This window comes from Rhamphochromis sp. 'chilingali' (genome assembly GCF_963969265.1).
Source record: "Rhamphochromis sp. 'chilingali' genome assembly, chromosome: 18".
Classification (NCBI taxonomy): Eukaryota; Metazoa; Chordata; class Actinopteri; order Cichliformes; family Cichlidae; genus Rhamphochromis; species Rhamphochromis sp. 'chilingali'.
In genome coordinates, this window is record NC_137945.1 from 4,476,449 (window position 1) to 4,496,477 (window position 20,029).

Genomic DNA, 20,029 nt, shown 5'->3' on the forward strand with positions numbered 1-20,029 from the left:
TTCCGCCACGGGCCTTTCAAAATAAGATGGCTTAAACCCTCTTAAAAATATGTGCTAAATATCAGCGACACCGTTACATTTTCAACTTTAGTGAAAGCTATTATACCATATTTACGATAGAGATACTTTATTTATTTATTTATATTAGCTGGAATATTTTATTATTGTAATTAAAAATCAAATTAAAGTGAAGAAATAATCAATAACAGTTTAAATAAGTCGTTTCTTGTAGTTTAGAAAACTAAAACAAAATATCAACAGACTAAAACAAATAATATTAGCTTTGTTGAAATTAATATTTTTGTTATGTTATGTAATTTTATTTTCTAATTTTGTATTAAAAGTTATACTTATTTTACTTTATTGCATTTATTTTGTATGTTGTATGTGAAGGGAGGAGACTGGCTGCTGGACTTTTATGAGGGGAATGTTTTCCATTCCCTCTTTAGTCTGTGTTTTAGTTGTGGCAGATTCTAAAACACAAACTTACTCAGAGAGCGCAAATCTCAAAGGGCAAGGGCTATACTAAACTTTGATGTTCTATGATGTTTTTAGAATAGAATAGAATAGCCTTTATTGTCATTGTACAGAGTACAACGAAATTGGAGTGCCACTCCCTTGGTGCAAGTTTCAATAATAAATATAAATGTAAAATATAAAAAGTACAAAAAAACAATCGTAAGTACTCAATCAATATTATGTACAATATATACAGGATAGCAGCATTAATATGATGACAGTATGAATAGCAGCATAATATAATGACAGTGACGGTATGGAATAGGTTCAATTGTTTTTGTGCTTATTTACTACGGTGATAGCTCTGGGAAAGAAGCTATCCCTGAATCTGTTTGTCCTGGTTTTATGTGACCTGTACCGTCAGCCTGACGGTAATAGTTCAAACAGTTGGTTGCTGGGGTGAGAGTGGTCCTTGATGATATTGCCAGCTCTGCTGAGGTACCGAGAGTTTGCAGTGACCTCCAGGCTGGGCAGAGAGCAGCCAGTGATCTTCTGGGCTGTGTTGATGACCCTCTGCAGTACTTTCCTGTCTGCAGCTGAGCACCCTGCATACCATGTTGTTATGCCGTACGTTAGGATGCTCTCTATGGTGGCTCTGTAAAATGTCACCAGCAGCCTCTCCTCCAGGTTGTTCCTCCTGAGCACTCTCAGAAAGTGGAGACGCTGCTGGGCCTTTTTTACCACCGCCGTGGTATTTGCAGTCCAGGAGAGGTCATCAGAGATGTGCACGCCCAGAAACCTCATGGAGTGTACCCTCTCCACACAGTTCCCGTGGATGTAGAGTGGGGCCGGGTCTGCTCTGTCCTTCCTGAAGTCCAAGATAAGTTCTTTAGTTTTCGTGGTGTTCAGTTGGAGGTTGTTAACTGAACACCACTCAGTCAGTCTGTTGACCTCATCTCTGTAGTCCGACTCATCCCCCCTTGAGATGAGTCCAAGCACAGTGGTGTCATCCGCGAACTTTATGATGGTGTTTGAGAGATGGGTAGGGGAGCAGTCGGATGTGTAGAGCGTAAACAGGAGGGGACTCAAAACACATCCTTGTGGAGACCCGGTGCTGAGTGTGATGGTGCTGGACCGGTGGGGGCCGAGTCTGACAGACTGTGGTCTATTTGTCAGGAAGTCCTTGATCCAGAGGCAGATGGGGTGGAGAGTCCCAGGTGAGACAGTTTCTGGACCAGGATCTCCGGGATGATATGATTGAATGCTGAGCTGAAGTCCAGAAAGAGCATTCTCACATAGCTTCCTCGGTGCTCCAGGTGACTCAGCGCAGTGTGGAGCGCTATGGTGATAGCGTCCTCGGTGGAACGATTTGTCCTGTAGGCAAATTGGTGGGGGTCCAGAGTGGGAGGCAGACCGGCCCTGATGTGCTGACAGACCAGTCTCTCAAAGCACTTCATCACTACAGGCGTAAGTGCAACAGGCCTGTAGTCGTTTGGGCTATCCAGTTGTTCAGTGATGACGCGATGAATCCTACTTCCGGGCCTAAAGTAGTCTGCGTTTAATATGGCTTTTGTGTTGTTAACATGTTTAATGTTATGTATTTTCTTCTATTTGATTTCAAAAAGCTCCTAAAACAGTCAGTGATCACTGTTGGCCTCCCTCGGCTTTTATTACCGCTAATCATTTATTTAAGCTCAGTTTTTAAAACCTTAGGATGTAACTACAGCCCAGCCCATGCAGCAGTATATGAATGACTAACCTCGTATTGTGGATGGATTATCTCAGTTCTCCTGGCTGAAGTTTGGTCCTTTTACAGCATCCTGCCATGCGATTACATTTGTTCCTGACCACCGAGAACACTCACGGTAACTTTTATCGAGTGGAAAAAAAGTTAGCTTGTTTATATTATGCTAACATAGCTTTGTCGCTAGCAGTCACGTAGCACATCATTATATACCAGCTAGCCCAACTTCAGTAACCCTACAAACGTCACTGCTGTTTAGTTTTCTGTCTTCATTTATGTTGGAAGTGATAACAGAGCTGTACGTTTGAATTAGTTTCCAAAACCCCGCAGTCAGGACATGCTATATTGTATTTAGATAGAAGCTAGCGAGCTAACTCCCTGCTAACTTCTAACTCCGTTAAATGTCATAAATTCCGTTTTCATGGATGCCTGGATGTTAAACTCAATTGTTACACCTGGTAGAGCAGAACGCTGATCATTTTATTAAAGATGAAAGACTTTAGACAGTTTTTCAACTCTCAGTAATGCCACAGTGATCGTTTGATATGTGGACCTGCAGCGGAGTTTAGACCCAGACACGGCTAGTGACGTCAGACTGAACAACCGGATTAATCCAATACAGTGACATTATGGCATCATTGTGATGCCCTGGGGTGTTTTTGTATAGTTTTGTACAGCTCTCTTTATGCCCTTTTCATATGATATAGATTTTTTTTTTCAAGGTTAACTTTGATTCAGGTTTTTACAATGAAGGTCAAGGTCAAAAGCTTCGCCAACCTGGGTACTCATGTCCACCAAAGCCTACTATATTGTTGTGAACTGATCAATAGAAAACTGTGGGTAATAAAAGGTTGTTACTGATTTTCATATTTGCCGTGACCGTGGCCCGATTTTCATCCAAATTAAATCCCTTCGAGCTGTTTTGGTACCTACCTTCACACAAACTTTAGATTGTTAACAACAGACAAATGAAACGGATTATATATCAAAACGATGAGGTCAGGCAGGAATCTCTGCAGAATATGATGTTTGCAGATGACGTTGTAAGAGTAGGGAGCAGGCGGAAGTCAGAATAGAAAATTGAGCACAGAACCATCCAAAGCAGCTAACAGTGCACAAGATGGGTGAAGAAGAGAGTGCGGGCAAGGTGGAGTGGCTGGAGACGAGTTTCAGGGGTGATTTGTGACAGAATCATAGCAGCAAGAGTGAATGGAAAGGTTTAGGATGGTGGTGAGACCTGCTGTGATGTTTGGCTTGGAGACGAAGTGGGGGAGGCCAACCTGGAGATGTTATGATTTTTCAGAGGGACAGCTCAGGCCGGAGATAAAGTCAGAGAGACGAGGCTGAGAAGGTTTGAACATGTGCAGAGGATGGAGAGTGAAGATAGTGGATAGCTGGAACTGCCAGGCAGGAGGAAAAGAGGATGACCACAGAGAGGATTCATGGATGTATTGATGGATTGTGTGACCCCAAAAGGAGCAGCTAATAGATGAAGATTGTGTGCCAATTAAATCAGAATCAGAATCAGAAGGAAATTAGGGTTACAGCAGGCAGCACGCTAATGGCGCATGCGCACTTACAAAGGAACCACTTCCCCTGCCAGTGGCGGACTCCCTCAGACATCGGTGCGTTGGTGGTTCTTTGTGTCCGGGGATGGGCGTCCAGGTACACACCGGCTCACTCCTTGGCGGCCGCTTATCGGGGCCTGGAGCCTGGGGCTCGCTCGGGCCACTTCGGAGGTGGGGTGCCCCCGGCCTCTCGGCCTGGGGCTCGGTCACTCAGGCACGGCTGGCTGCCGGCGGAGCTCACGGGCGCATCACTGCAACTCCCCCTGGCTTCTGCTCTGCGGCTGCTGAGTGAGCCCTCATCTGGGACTCTCCTCAGCTCTTTCTGGGACAGTGGCGCGGCTGCCCCTCTGTTGGTCTTCCTTGGTCTCTTGTGTTCTGGGGGCCTCTGGATGTCTGGAGTTTTGATCTCCTCCATACCTGCTTCATGCCCTGGTGGATGGGGCTGTGGCCCCCCCACACCCTCTAGCAGATCATTACATGAAGGAACCTTTTAAAAAAACAAGCGCGTCCATGCTCACAGGTGTACACACGGGTGATCACACCCACAAACTACACCCTTTTTGGCTCCTACCTCAAAGCACACTGTGTTCTGTTGATCTTATGTGCTGCACAATAATGTTTAATATTTAGTATTTACTGTCATATTCCCATATATCATTGTGATGTTGTTTATTCTATTACTCTTGTTCTCTTCTGCTTGTTTTCTTTTTTCTTTCTCAACAGGTGATCCAGGTGATTGATATATGCATTTTTTTTTTCTTTCTCTGCTCATTCTGTTGGTTTTTGTTTTTTGCCCTTCTCCCCCGTCCCTCTTCTCAGCTGTTTCTCTTTCTTTCTCCCCTTCTTTCCCCCAGTCAAGTCTGTCCCGTATTCAGTAAGTGAAAATAAAATAAACAATAAAAGGTGAATCAAATGGACCATTATGGCAAGGCTGGGATGGTCAGTTTGGTAAAGTAAATCCGTTGGGCATCTTTCTTTGCCTTTAGACAATAATTCTGATGCAAAAGAGCCAAACGGGACAGGCAAAAAAAACAAAAAAAAACAAAGGAACCTTCTGACCAACTTTACACAAACATCACATTGAGGAGACATGTCAGAAAGGTAGGCTGATAGGAAAAAAACAACGAAAATACATAACATGAGGTAAGAGGAGGAGAAAAAAAACTCCACTCAGACTGAGCTCCTAGTGGGAGAACAGTTTGATAACAGAAAAAACACCTCAGCACAAAAGCACATGACTATCAATACACCATAGAAACACAAGACAAGCAACAGGGGAGGGTAAAGGGTAAGAGAGCCGCTGTAGACAGCGCATCCGGTCCTGCAGCGTGTCTGCGCTGGTCCAGTCGACTGCCATCTTCCCCGGTAGGGCACAAGCGTCGAAGGCGTTTGGAAAGGGAGGGGGGATGAGTGTGTGCATATCAGTGTATGTGTGTGTCCAGAGTTCAGCTGAGACAGTGTCCTTCGCCCGCCAGGCTAAGTAAACAGTCTTCCAGCCAACCCAGGTGGCCTTGCATGGAATGGGGGGGGGAACAGTATAAACACAGTCGTTATCTGGGTGTTTTGTTCAGCTCCAGCCTTGAGGCCGCAGCTGGCATTAATGAAAATCATTAACCTTTCCCTTTAGTTAAAAGCTTTGCAGATTTGATAGTTTTTGTGGTTCTGATGCTGCTATAATCCAGAAGTCAGTGTTTTAAAAATCTCCATCAAAATCATTTTCATGCTGAAGGCTGAAAACCCCAACAGGAAGTTTGAATCTGTTTTAACCTCCTGCGATCTGGTGTCCACATATGTGGACATGACATTTTGGGTTGTCAAACCAAAATACTAAATTTTGCTTAACAAGGGCCTGATATCCACTTACAAGGACACTGCCACTGTTCTTTCGAAACTTAAAGCGAATGTCCTCGTATGTGGATCTCATTTTTCTCGGAAACAAAAATCAGGTAAAAAAGAAAAAAATTCTTTTACATTCATCAGGTCCCAATCAGCCCAAACAGCAAAGAGAAAATAAAAATGCATGCTATGAAAGAGCTCGGGTCTTGGGAGGTTAAATAATGCAGAAGCTGATTCTGGGGTCAGGAACAAAATCAAAAAAAGATAATCCATCCAGTTTTTGCAGGTGATTTTTAATTTCAGTGCAGCATCAAGTCAACACACAGTGAGATATAATGATAAAGAAAAGCGTCTGCGTTAAGCCCTACACTAGATCGTTTTCATATGAAGGTCAAAGACTAAACATCTCAAACATGTCCCTTACTTCCTTAATGATTCAGTTTTCCATTCACTAGTTTATTTATCCAGCTCACTGACACGAATGGCTTGATGAAGTTTATTGTTCGTTTTCAGCAGTTTTCCATGCACCACATTTACAATGATATATTCCACCAAGCTGCAGTGTCACAGAGTTTAAGTAAGATTAGAATAAACATTATATCCTTTATGTCTACTTCATACACAAGGGGACCCGGGGGACCCTCTGACGATGCGTTTCAGCACAATCTGGAGGAGCAGTGAGCAAACGTGGAGGGAAGCTGATGATAAAAATCAATGCGCTGGAGGTCGTTGGGGTGACGGGGAAATGCTTTCCTCCCCTCTGTGTGGTGCTTTGGAGAAGCAGAAGAGGCCTCGGTTCCCACAGCAAGAAACCAAACCACCACCTCTGTAGTGTGTCTGCACAGGCTTACACTGCAGTGCATGCCAAAATAATAAATGATCTTATTCATCCAGTAAAAAAAACCAAAAGAAATGTACAACGGTTCATGACACCAAGCATGTGTCTTCTGCAACACTTCTGGAAATTTAGGTGTTTTGTTTTTGTATAAAGACGATCTATGTTGTAATAAATGGTACTGAAGATTACACCAGTATCTTCTCTAAGGACCTAAAAACCTAAACCATAAATAAATAAATAAATACATACATACATACATTAAATCAAGAATAAATAAAAATTAACAATAAAGATTTAAGGAACTTGGAAAGAAAGTGATTACCATGACTTAAAGGCTAAAGCTTTTCTGTAGCTCAAATTCCTTAAAATGTCCATAAATATGAGTTTGGTTATTGAGTTTTTTACCTGTTGATATGAACACTAACATTTCTGGACAGTGGTTAACCTTTACTTTCAGGTTATCTCCTGTTGTGTGTGAGCTAAAGGGCAAAAACGCCTCCTCAGGGAGTGTTTGTGGTTCTCGTCCTCCTTTTAAAGGCCTCCTCCGGGCCTTTAAAATCAGCTGAAAGTGGGCGTGCCTGAGGGTGACGGGGAGGATGCTGACTGCACAGAGGTTTAAGGCCTCAGAGGTGATGAGCTGCGAGGTGGTGAAAGCTGTTCTGAATCGGTGAGGTATATTTGACTCGGGGACGTGGGCTGGGGATTTAAGCGTCTTCAGAGCGGTGTAACAAACATACAACTACTGTAAGTGCACACTATAAACTGCAGCTTGCGTGGTTACAGTCAGTGCCAGACAAATACACAACACGCTGTCTCAATATCCCCCCGCCCGCACATTAAATTACAAGACATGTAGCATTTTCCCCCCAGAAGGGTCGCATTTTTTCCTCGTGTTTGATTGTTGCTAGTCCTCAAATCGGTCCAGTGATGAGCGGCAGAGAAACAACAGCTAAAGGCTACGGGTCGACAGCGGGTTCATCGTTTCAGTTTCTGATGGTTTCTCCTGCGTCAGGATGGAAGGAAATCTACAGCAGAGCAGGTCAGAGGTGGGATAAACACACGGGAACCCACAACCACGGCCATAAAACAGCTCGGCAAGCTGAGGATGCTACACACAGATTCACACAACAGCATCAGTCTCACGGCTCTCCTCCAGATCATCTGCTACAGAGCCGCTTCCTGTCCCCACTGTGACCGCCTCAAACATCTATTTACAACGGTTTCAAGAGCAGAGATGACAGATTAAAGCGGGCGAGTTATGTTTGGCGGCAGTGCAGCTGGGAAATACTGGATTCAGGCGTGGAGGGGAAGTAGCTCCAAGTTTTACAGCACAAAGTTTGAATTTATTTGGGTTTTAGACGAATAAACTGTGACCTAAACTTCACTCTGTAACATAATATTCACATATATATAAATATATCACATTACCTGCATGATTAGGTCAAACTGTGTTGTGTTTCTCAGAGCTGTAATTGCCCACCTGCACTGCCCTAAAATGTGGCCAGAAGCTTAACAGTGATGCGTGTGTGTGGTTTGGTAATACAGATGAGAAATCAGGTGTTCAGCAGTCGTTTCCTGTGGAGATGATGACTGTTGTTCTGGTCTCTTGGTCTGTTTCTCCTGGCTCCTGTTTTTAGCTGCCGGCCTCCTGAAAAAGGTCCTAAAAGAGAGATAAGAGACATTTAAGAACTTCAGTATGGCAAATACTAAATATAAATACATAAATACTTTATGTATTTATGTATTTATATTTATATTTATATTGTTTTTCCCTGTCCGTAAGTAAAGTTTTGGGTTCAACATAACCAAAAGCCGGATTCTTTTGGTTCAACAAGCACATATTAAACCCAACACTTTAAAACAAATGCATGTTATTTTCATACAGAAGAAAGCAGGCAGGACAATGGTGTGTTTCACTGTATTTACAAGCATGAGATTCAGGTCCTGCAGTGTCTTCTTAGCTCAAAAGTTTGATTACATAACAGAAGTGTAATCACTCATATCATGGTGCTTTTCGTACGGTCCCTTTTTCCTGTACTGTTATCACAATTGCATAAAAAGTGTGTAAGAGACCTTTATTAAAACGTCTAATCAACAGATTTAAATGTCAGTCTCATCCACCACCTGTTCATCTTACAACAGAGACAAAACTGTTTAATTAAGAACAAAAACTGAAGCCGTTTGTCTGCAGATAAACTGCTGGTTTAATCTGTCATATTTTTACACTTGTCAGATTCCTTGTAAACTTTGCTGCAGGCTGACAGCAGCCATCCTCTGTCTGTTTAGCAGAGACACCTGCAGCATGCAGGGAGGAGCCTGAAGGCTCAAAGTCAACTAGAACCACTTTACAGCACTAAATAATTATTTTGTATTTGTATAAAAAACATGTTGTGTTTATGTCATGAATGGATGACTTCTAAATATAACAGCACTTGTGTGCACGGTCCAGATGTTTACAGGCCTCTGTATTAGCCTTCATATCTTCTGATTGGCTGCTCCTCGTAAGCAGGTGGCTTCTTAACCTGGGATGACTATAGTAGAAATAATCCTCTCTATGGCATCATATCGTCTAAAACTGAGTATTTGCCTTTTTACTGGATGGAGTAGAGCAGTGAAGACAGACAGAGAGAAGTGAAAGGGCCATATGTCGGGGGGTCTCTGTTACCTGGCTACTGGATGTCCAGCTTGCTCGGGCCGACGCTGTGGATGAGCTGGGACGACTCGGAGGCGTCGCTGTAGCCGTGAATCAGCAGGTTCTTGTTGAGGTCTCCGACCCCGCTTCCAGCCTGCATTTTGGGGTAAGGCTGCACCTCTGCAGCCTGCTGCTGCCCTCGCCCCGGGGCGTCATCGTCCATCAGGTGCCCCAGCGGGCAGCCGTCTGTTCCCTCGGTGACCGGCGAGAACTCGTGGGCGCTCGCTGGCTCATCCCTGGACACTGGACTGATGGAGACAGATGGAGAGCTTAAAGGAACAACGATGACAGAGACACAACATTTAGTTTATTAGAGCGTCTCGACGGGCAGCGTCAGTATTTAATGAGCAGTATTTGATCTCACAAACATCAGGCTCGGCTGTGGACATGAAGAATGAAGCCTTTAACCAGACGTGAGATGAGAAGACGATGAATGGATTACAGAGTAAATGAAAAGGTGATCAGCAGGGCTAAACACCTCCTTGTTGTAATGTCACAGCAGCTCAGATTAGCTATTCAGAGATCAAAGAGTAATGGTCAGCTGATCAGCTTGGCTTTAGGAAATTTTTATGTTTTTCCTTTTAATAACATTTTAGGATTTTTGCAGAGCTCTTCTAGTCTTACTGAACCATAGATATTCACACATAAATATCAAATTTGGGAAGAGAGCCGCAGCAATGATCAAAATAGTTGATGTGATTTAGATCAATCGATTTTGTCTGTGTTTTCTGTGTAGCTGCGTAAAGACACGTGACTGTTCTGGATAAATGTAGAGGCCTGGGGGAAGCCTGCTAATAGGAAATAAAATAGGACCTAAGACTGACCCTTGCTGTACATCAGAGGTAATGTGAGCTATAGACGGTTTATGATTGCTTAGGTTGTAATGAAAAGGGATTTAAAAAACTCCAGTGGCTCGCTCTCAACCACAGAGTGCTGAATGAGAGCTGACCTGACACTAAATTGAGTGAACGCTGGCTTCTGTCAGGCAAAGAAAAGAATTTTAGTTAATATAAAATATTATGACATACTGCCAAACTAAAGCATTATGATGCTCCCACGTTTTAAATCCCAGCACTTGAGTCCTGTTTTTTCCTCTGGTTCGTGGTTTTGAGTTGTAAGCGTTCTCAGTTGTTGGGGTGTCAGAAACCTTTGAGATGCAGACAGTTGACTAAATGAGATGAGGAGGAAGGAACAGGTCACGCTTTGGGGAGACCTACCTCACGTCCATGGACTGGACCCCATCTGACAGCTCGTCCACACTGCTCTTCTCCAGGGGTCCCAGCATGATGACGGGGGCTTCAGCGGGAGTCGCGGCGTCCTCCTCCGGGGCGACAGCACCTTCACCTCGCACCTCGATTGCTGCCAACATACACAGGAAGTCTTTACTCGAGGTTATAAAAGAGGTGCTAAAGGTTTGATCCCGGCCTCGGATATCACAGTTCAGCATCACTTCCTGAAAATGAATCCTGAGAAATGCTTTATAGTTGCAGTAAATTTCGCACCCTTTTTCAGATGTTCCACCTCTATCAGTGGTGACAAGCATCCGGATGAAACAGTGGAGACTCCAAACCTCCACCAAGGCTGAAAGTTTCCCAAATACATAGTTTACGCTTCTTAAAGGGAGGAAACTGTCTCAATTTGCAGACTTTCAAAGGATCTCTTTATTTCTACATTTTCAAAAATTCAAGACCAAACTTCAGACAGAAATATTCATCAGACGTTAACATATAGACTCTTCAAACAATGACACAAGTAACCGGATTAAAAGTCTGACTGGAATAAAAATGCTTCATGTAAACACACCAGATTCTGATCCGATCACGTTACTGTGGATAAAAATCTCTTTCCAATCGAGTTACACTGATCATTAATTGATGTCCACTTAAACACTTCTTTTGATTTTCGGGGTGAAACTATCCAAACTGCACGTCTGTTACGTCAAACGATGACGTCAGTGAGAAGGTAGGTCCATTGGAAGACGAAATACGACAAAGTCAGAAATGTGAGAAATCACAGCAATGTGAGGATGAAAGCAGAAATCCAGAGATCCAAATCACAATCCTACTTTTCCAGAAAACTTGACAATTCTGTGCATGTCAAAAATGATTTACTCTGTTCAGACGCTGGATGCACATAAATGCACGTCATGATCACATTACCTTATTCAGGGTGATTATCTTGCTTCATAATTATTTGCAGGGAGCGGCTTTAACCACTAAGAGTAGGAGGTTTAAGCCAACAGCGTTCCTGAAACTATGATCAACAAAGGCTTCATTAATTAAACTTCACTGCAAACCTCACAGCCCGCCGGCCCTCGAACACAACGAGCTGAGCCGAGGCTTCCTGGATATTTGTGATTTTATTACAGGTTTTGTTTTAGGCATGAGCCACAGCGCTCTGCGTCCTCCCTCCCCAGTGACTGCAGATAGAAATGAGCCAGCAGCTAAATCTAGTACAAGACACTGTAGTTTCTTATGACTTCGATATTTCTGTGCATGGTTAAAAATATCAAATAAACAAACAAAATCATTCCTGTTAAAAAAGCAGTTTTACACCCTCAGTCAACTGTTAGTGCAAACCATTTTTACACACATAATGATGCGTGGGGGAGAATAAAAACCAGGCACCCTGAATGCTTTGGTGTTCAGCTTCCTCTACTTAAACATTTCCTGATACATTTAATAGTTTCTCCTTCAGTTCAGAACCACCGGTTACGTTTAAAGTATTTAAAAGATGTTCATAAAACCAGGTGGAACTCCCTGCCGGCGAGGCCAGTGAAAGGAGTGTAACAATGTTCCTTATAAATGTTTTCTATCATAATCTTTCTGCTTCAGTGTAAAGCTGCGGTGATTACAGAGTGATTCACTTCAGCTGTGCTGATGAAGGCGTCGGCACGCGAGTCCGTTCAGGTCAGAGAGTTCAGAGAGTTCAGCGAGCGCTGCAGTTTTTCCCCTCAGCGTTGGCTATTTATCCCACCTCCGCCCATCAGGAGGTGCTGTTCCCCCACCTGTGTAACACTGCTGAGTCACACTGCAGCTGCCAGTTATCACATCCAATTTCACAGAGAGGCCTGATCGTGGTGGAGAAATTAGATTTTCAAAAACGCTTCCCATCCAATGAGAAAAGGACGACAGGGAAAAGGACTCTGAACTGCACTGGCGTGGAAAATTAAGTCATTAGTTTTGTAGTGTGTGTGTGTGTGTGTTACATCCATTTACCTGGAGCAGCAGATGGAGGCTCCACTTCACTCTTCCTTGTTCTTTTCATAATCTCCTCAATTCTCTGCAGAAGCAGAGAATATTTCAGAAGAGAAATAAAAGACGATCACATCAAACTTTTCGAGTTCATGTTGTGTCATGATAATCCATCTGCTCGTAAAAGTGTCTGAAAACGGTGCAAAAAGGGAACAAATAGAAATCCAAGAATAAACAAAGAGCCGGAGCTCCGTTCAGCACATCCAGGATAATTTTCCTTGTATGGCTTCATTTAATCTGACGTCTGTAAGCAGTCACATGAAGGTCGTTTCAGGGTCTGACAGGTTACAGTAAATTAACAGAAGACAGTTTTTGTTGTTTCTCTGCGACGAAGTGAAGAACAAGCAAACATAAAAACAGAATTAAACGAAGGCTTAGACTCTGATTTAAGGTCCACAAAATGTTGCTGTGTTTTGGGATCGTGTATTAATGCCTACAGAAGAATGAAGTTGTTTGAAAATCGCAGCCAACAGGAAAAAAAGGAATGACGTTGCCTCACGAGATGAAGATTTTATCTGATTTGATCATTTCTCTTCCAGGAATGATGATCCACTGTCCTGAGAACTGATTGGGGAGGGCTAGTTCTCCAGTATACGTTACCGTGGTGATGTACCCCAGTGAAACTGAACAATATACAGAAACTTCAAATGACTCGGGGCGAAATAACTGCTGGTGAGGTGAAGTGAGCAGAACTGCGATAACGTTCAGGTGAGTGACTGAAGAGACCAGAGCGAGTGTGAGTGTACCAATGTCTGCAAGCAACCAGCAGCTTCAAAGTTATGTGTGACGAGTGGATCTCTTGCCATTGTATACGCAGCTTTAAAAGTGAATCATCGTCACATCCCTGAAAACCCCAGGGTTAAACCTTCAGTTACCCCGCTAAGCCTCAAAGCCTGCCTGGTAGCACAGGGAAAACAGGGGGCAGCACATCAGGGGAACAGCAACCAAATTTAAACATATCATAAGAATAAAAAACTGTCTGAAGCCAACTACGTCATATCTGAGTCTCCTGAAACTGTCTGGATCCCAGGTGAGAAAACATCTTAAAAGGTGAATTTTCTGAGCTCTAGTCTGTGATTAGTCTGTGGAGATGTTCGGTACCTTCTTCCTCTGCTGTCTCTCCTGCTCCTCCTGGATGTGCAGCAGCTCTCTCGCCTGCCTCTTCCTCTCAGCCTCCCTCTGAGCTCGCAGGAAGGCCTCCTCCCTCTGAAAAACACGCAGCCAATCACATTCTCGCTATTCTTCAGTTTACAGTGTGTAAACATGAGTTACCTGAAAACATACAAGAGTCGAACCGGAGACCCGCCCCCTTTGCTTCTCTAACACTGCCATGGCCGGTCTTACCTACAAGCTGTCGATCTGCACTGATATCATCATTAATCACTCTTCATAATTACTGTAACAATAAATCAGGGTTTAACCACTGCACCTGCAACCGAACAGGTTAGAGGTAGAGAATAAAGATATGGTACTACAGCTTGTGTGTCTGCTCTTTGCATAATTCACCAACTTCTTCTTTTAATACAGTTGTAATAGTTTTCATTCAGCTGGCATTCATAAATCAGAGATTGGGGCTTTTGTCTCCAAAGCTTTACTTGATTAAGTTTTTTTCTCAGTAGTTGGAGTTTGAAAGTTGAAATTTGGAGATAATAAACTCCAATTTTGACTTATTGATATAATAAAAAAGCTCTTTCAGTGGCAGAAACAGACTTCTGTACTTTACCATCTGGAAGAGGGACTATAAACAAACATAACAGAAAGAAGCATTTTATAATGAAATTATTATGGCATTAAATAAACTGCAGTAATAATAGAAAAAAAAATTATTCACATTTTTTAAATTTATTTTATTTGTTTAATTATTTACTTTTTTATTTATGCACCTTTTTAATTTTTTATTTATTTAATCTTCTAATTTTTTTGTCTTATTTAATCCGGTTTCTAGTTGTATTTATTTATTTTTAATAGATTTTTGTTATTTCCATATTTCTTCTGACATTTTTTTCTGCTTCTGTGTCCGTATGGCATGAAGCTTTCACCTACATGTTAGCATTCATTTATAATATTAAATCAAGACACATGACACCCATAACTAAAGAAACCTAAACACACTCAGAGACATAAATCCTTCTTTTATAGTAAACTGAGTCCTAACGTAAATGTATTCAGAGCAGGGTAAGGATAGCAACATGGGACACTTTAATGTAAGTACATCAATAAAAACACAAATGCATGGGCCAAAGTGATCCGTGAACATTGTTAACAATTATTCATTTGAGCTGAAACTATGCAAACACTGAGCAGCATCACCTTCGTAACAATAAAACACATCATAGGTCGTTTCATTCACACGGACCTCTCTGTCCAGCTGATCCTGCATGTCCTTCCATCTCTGCTCCTTCTGCCGTCTCTCCTCCTCCTCCCGTCTCACCTTCTCCTCCTCCCGCCTCACCCTCTCCTCCTCGGCCTGCTGTGCCGCCCTCTCCTGCCGCTCTCTGGCCTCCTGCTGCCTCCTTTGCTCCTCCTCGGCCCTCAGCCTGCAGAAAACCACAAAGTCTGAACTTCACAGGGCGCCACAGACGAGACAAAGATAATCATCTCTGACAATTTCTATTTTTAATGCATTGTTAATATTGTTGATTCAGTATACACAGCAAACAGTCAAAGTAATCAAATCAATGACTTTTTCTACTCAGTCTTAGCTCTGAATAACTCCAGCTACAAAAGTGCAGTATAAGTACATAACTAGTCCCTATAAACAGGACAAAAAACATCATAAATCTCCTGTTTATAAATTGAGGCTTTTGGATATTCTCCATTTTGTTCCATCTACAACAATCCCTGTAAACTTTGCATTTAACAAACTATTTTGTGTTTAATTTTCCTCATCAGAACTGGAGCAAAATGCTGTATTTTGGACAGTATTGACTGCTACGATGGAACTATGAGTGAAACTCGATCTAATGTCCATTAAATGTTCAGCGATTGTAAGAAAAAACAAGAATCATAAGTCTAACGTTTCACATGTTCAGATAGAAACAGAACAAACCAGAAACATCTGGGTCCAGTGAACAGCTGTGTACGAGGAGCACTCACCTCTCCTCCTCCTGCCGCTGTCTCTCCTCCTGCTCCTTCTGTATTCGGGCCAGACGGCGTCTCTCTGCCAGCAGTCTGGATGCCTCCTCGGCGTCTGTGGTCCCACCCACGCTCCTTCCTGTGGGCGTGCCCGGAGACTCTGTTGGGGAGGATGGAGAGACACAAAAAACATAAAAAAACAGTTTAAAAGATTTCAAAAAGCCTTTAAACAACATTACAGCTTCATAAATGCTCAGCTAAGGGGACCATCTCACCAGAGCTCTGCAGGTAAGACCTGCTGATACATGTACAGATACAGAAAGGAAAGCCAGGAGCATCTTCGGTTGTGTTTTCACTCGATGTGCACTCTGCAGATTCTGTGGCGAGGTTCTGTTTGACATGTTGAATTAAACCTTCTTGTTTTGCTTTTTTCTTCGACATTTAGAGTTTATCATTCGCCTGAATTATGCTGAATATGACCAAAGGAGATTTCTCCTTCACCAGGTGGTATTTTGACCACTATCACCGTCCCCTGAATTCAATCGACATCAATAAAAAACTGATAGCTTAGTTAAGGCGGCATGTGTAAAGTTACTGCTGCACGTATGTCTTCACCTGCATTGAGTTCTCTGCTGGTGGATTTGGGGATCTTCTTCTCCGATGTCTCAGATTTGGTGGATTTCCTCTCCAGGGTGCTGTGACCTTTGACCTCGTCGGTGCCGGGGGTGGTGGCTCTCTGCCGGAGAGGGGAGGGCGGGTACTGACCAGGGGAGCAGGGAGACTGGGCGCGACTCCTGCTGGACCTCACCCTGAAGCAACCAACAGAGTCACATCAAGTCACCTGTGCTTCAGGTGAAGTGTGCGTGTTCATGTTCAGACATGAGAGGACAGAAAACTGGCATGTGACTATATTTGGGACAAAATGCCCATCCCGTGGTTAGGTTTAGGCTGAGCGTATGTAAACACACAGTGCGTGTGTGTGCGCGCGCGTGTGTGTGTGTGTGTGTGTGTGTGTGTGTGTGTACCGTTTCGGTGTGGCAGGGCCCTTGCTGTTGGCCCTGAAGGAAGAACTGCGGCTTGGTGTGTTTGCTGACTCCCCCTAAAAGTCAGATTTCACAAATATTACTGGCTGTATAAACACATGATAATCAGAACATCAGGACTTCGTGAAGCTCTTGTTATAGCCGTGTAACTGGAGACCCATCAGTGAGGATGAGTCAGGATGAAGCTTCATCATGCTGGATGCAGCTTACTCACATCAGTAACGACTACAACATCAGTTTGTGAACGACGTGAGCAGTCGTTTTCCTGCCTCATTAAAACTGAGTCCTTCCTTCCTGTCCGAAGCATCAGTGCAGAACGACAGAGGATCATCTTACATGCTCGTTAGCTGGAATAAAACTTCATGAATCTCAAACAGTTACTAAACAGTTCTGACTGCATAGATGTTTGTTAGCATACAAATGAATTCATTACTGAAAGCTTTACTGGCTTTTTGACCGGTGCGGCCCAGTTTAGTAACTTGCACATCTTTAATCCTGCAGCTACATCCTGAAACTAGTCAGTACCGAGCAGGAACCCCGTCTGAGGCTGAAATAATGAGGTGGAATGAAAAACTATCAGCTCATCTAATGTTTGCTTGAGGCTGGCTCTGACAGAGTCCCCACACACTCAGAATTCACAAATTTACAGCAGAAATAAAGACATTTAGAGTTTGGTATGACTGCATGGGGGGGATTTTTCTGTACCTCATGTTAAGGTTTAAAGTTTGGGGCTTGGCCGCACTGTCTGACACACATGACAACACAAGTGCAGAAGCTCCCAGCTGTATACTAATCTTCATCTTAGCTCCATGTGTATGCACTTCCTTTTTTAGCAGTTTTACCCTGAGAGGCTTAAGACATCAGCAGTGTCAACTCTAATTATAACTCTAACCCTAAAGATAAAAAGAACAGCTTTAAATATGTAGTACTTTACAAACAGAGTTCACACACTGCTGCAGAAAAAGTGTGACAACAACAAATTCAAACAGAGGTGCAGACATTAGGCTAAATGACAAAACAGAACAAAACTAAAGAAAAGTTCAGATGCACAAAAACACAAAACCCCACCTGTAAACATATTCAAATCTTTTATAACCCAAGAAAAAATAAAATAGTGTTTTATTGGTCTGTTATTTAGCACAAGATTTCTGTGTCCCTGCATCGCGCCATAATCATTCCACCCTATTGTTCAAATATGACTTCTGGCTCTAAGAAAAACACAACATGGTCAAAATGTTAACACAACCAGAGTCCAAACACCACGTTTCATACAGGTAATGCCTGTTACCTGGCTACAGTGCTGACACTCAGACTGCAGGACAAATACACAGTCCTGCAGTTATTAACCTCTTACAAAGAAACCAGAGACTTACAAAAGCAACGGCAAGTGATTCACCCAGCAACACATCACACAGAGTCCACAGCTCTGGGAGAGTGAAGGTTCATGAGTCCAGATCTATAAGATTACCACACAGCACAACAGTTGCTAATGTGCCCTTTTAGCTCCAAACACCTCGCTTACAAAGAGCTATGTGGTGTTATATGTTAGTGTGTGTGTGTGTGTCTGACCGTGGGTGTTTTGGCTCTGGATGTTTCTTCGGGGAACCCAGCGATGCTTCTGCGGTTGGAGGAACTCCTGGTTAGTTTGTGGTTGTTGGATGAAGCTGTTCGATGGGACACAAAAGACACTGACGGGTCAAAGACGGACACACAGAAATAACACGTGAAACACGTTTACAACATACAGACAGAGACACAGATGGAGGAGAATGAGACGCTCGGTTAGGAAGACACGTTGTGCAAACAAATGAGAAACCGTTTCTGCTTTTTCTGCTGACTCTAACCCGGAGAGGCTCACTGCGCTTCCAGATAGAAAAAACAGCATTAACTTTTTGTCCCTTAAAAACACAAGTAAAATATTTTTAACAAGTAAAAAGCTGGTCTTTTTAACACATGATGATTGATGTAAATTAATGTTTTTCTTCATGACTTTCAGACAATGTCGGGAAAATGCAGCTGGGATATTGTCTCGAGGTGGAAATCATGCGCCTGAGATGTGTTCATATTTAGGCGAGGGGTGATGGAGGACGCCTACAGTTACCTGCAGGATCCTAACATGTATGGATAAAGGAGCTGGAGGGTTAAAGAGTACATCATGTCTTTTCCAACATCAAACTCAAGGTGCTGCAGAGTCGCTGAGATTTGTTTCTGAGGCGACTTTCATTTTGTCATCGTTTTCCCAGATCTCACAGGATTTATGCATCCAGCTGCATGTTGCATGGTTAGAGGGGTCTAAACCTTCTCCTTCACCCAATAAAACACAGACTCCAGCCGTGTGGGGTGAGCCAGGAACAACGGCTTGTATCTGCCTACTTAACTCTTTCATCATTTGCCAATCAACAACCTAAATGTCTCAGGAAGTTAAGTCTGCTCACGTGGACGTAGTGTTTTCAGAAACATTTGATCACTCACCACAGATTGAAGACTGAACAGAACCAACTTTAAGGGTTTTCTTTACTTGGATGATTGAGCATGAATCAAGTTGGCTATTTGCTAACATCCAAATATTTGAGACAATATGGTGCTAGAAATAATTCTGCTGCCGCCCCCTGTGTGAAAACCAGCCGTGCAGGTGATCAACTCAACACTGGCACCTGTGAAAAAACCTGAACAAGCTCAGAGAGACGAGATGGAAGTAACGACTAAGAAAGCAAAGACTGATCTAAGAAGATGATTCAGGTGAGGGAGCAGATGCTTGTTCGTACAGGATGTGTCCTGCAGCTGCTGAGGAGGAGCACAGGGAGACAAACAGCAGAGGAATAACTGCCTACATGCATCAACCTTGATGTTCTACCCAAGTTTATTAGATCCATGCTGCAGAGTGCTGTTACCTATAAAGCAGGAGTACTGTCTGTTTGGTCTACAGGCACAGAGCTGAAAGAACTCTTATCTGGGCGACTTCTTCACACTTTTACTTTTACATGTATTTGTTTTGATCTGAAACACTGGAAACAAAGAGTTAAGCCTGAATCCTGCTCTCCAGTTTGGTACTCAGGTGATTTTTAGTTTAAGGTTCATAAAGTCTCACCTCTGTCCGGTGAGTGAAGAGCAGCTGAAGAGTTGGAGAGCTGTTTGTTGATTGGCTGATCAGATGGTGGAGACAGGAAGTCAACCGCTGAAGTAACACAAAAACAAAAAAGCGAATCATTTAAACGGATGCACACACCACAGCGACTTAAACAGCTGCTGCTCGGTGTAAAACTGTCCAGTGAACGTCCGATCCCAGCACAAACACCCCTCACACGACAAACACAAATCTGCCGGCTCACGCAGAAAATAAACCCACTGATCGATGAGCCGTGCAGGGCGCTGAATGAATTAACCTTGGTGATGTAAGACAGAAACGAAACAGCAGCAGAGACGCACACACACACGAGGAAGTGCTTCATCATGAAATGGAGGATGATGATAGCGAAGCAGCGACTGCAGAGCCATAAAGCTGTGAGGTGAACGTTTCAGA

The 20,029-nt window shown here is 43.1% G+C and overlaps 1 protein-coding gene across 6 annotated transcripts in view; it reads right to left on the reverse strand.

Moving 5' to 3' along the window:
- Positions 1-6,089: 6,089 nt before the first annotated feature.
- Positions 6,090-20,029, reverse strand: part of map7d2b (MAP7 domain containing 2b) — a 32,108-nt gene continuing 18,168 nt past the window's right edge. For 2 of the 6 annotated variants that reach the window (XM_080865780.1, XM_080865777.1), the window contains 11 exons: positions 19,598-19,684; positions 18,079-18,197; positions 16,492-16,565; positions 16,082-16,275; positions 15,488-15,626; positions 14,748-14,928; positions 13,493-13,597; positions 12,356-12,419; positions 10,355-10,496; positions 9,111-9,406; positions 6,090-8,105 (listed from right to left, as the gene is read on the reverse strand). In XM_080865780.1, coding sequence (XP_080721906.1) covers positions 9,115-9,406; positions 10,355-10,496; positions 12,356-12,419; positions 13,493-13,597; positions 14,748-14,928; positions 15,488-15,626; positions 16,082-16,275; positions 16,492-16,565; positions 18,079-18,197; positions 19,598-19,684 — 1,397 coding nt within the window. In that variant the 3' untranslated portion in view covers positions 6,090-8,105; positions 9,111-9,114. The remainder of the gene's footprint in view (positions 8,106-9,110; positions 9,407-10,354; positions 10,497-12,355; positions 12,420-13,492; positions 13,598-14,747; positions 14,929-15,487; positions 15,627-16,081; positions 16,276-16,491; positions 16,566-18,078; positions 18,198-19,597; positions 19,685-20,029) is intronic. The other 4 variants (XM_080865781.1, XM_080865779.1, XM_080865782.1 and 1 more) reach the window with 2 other exon arrangements.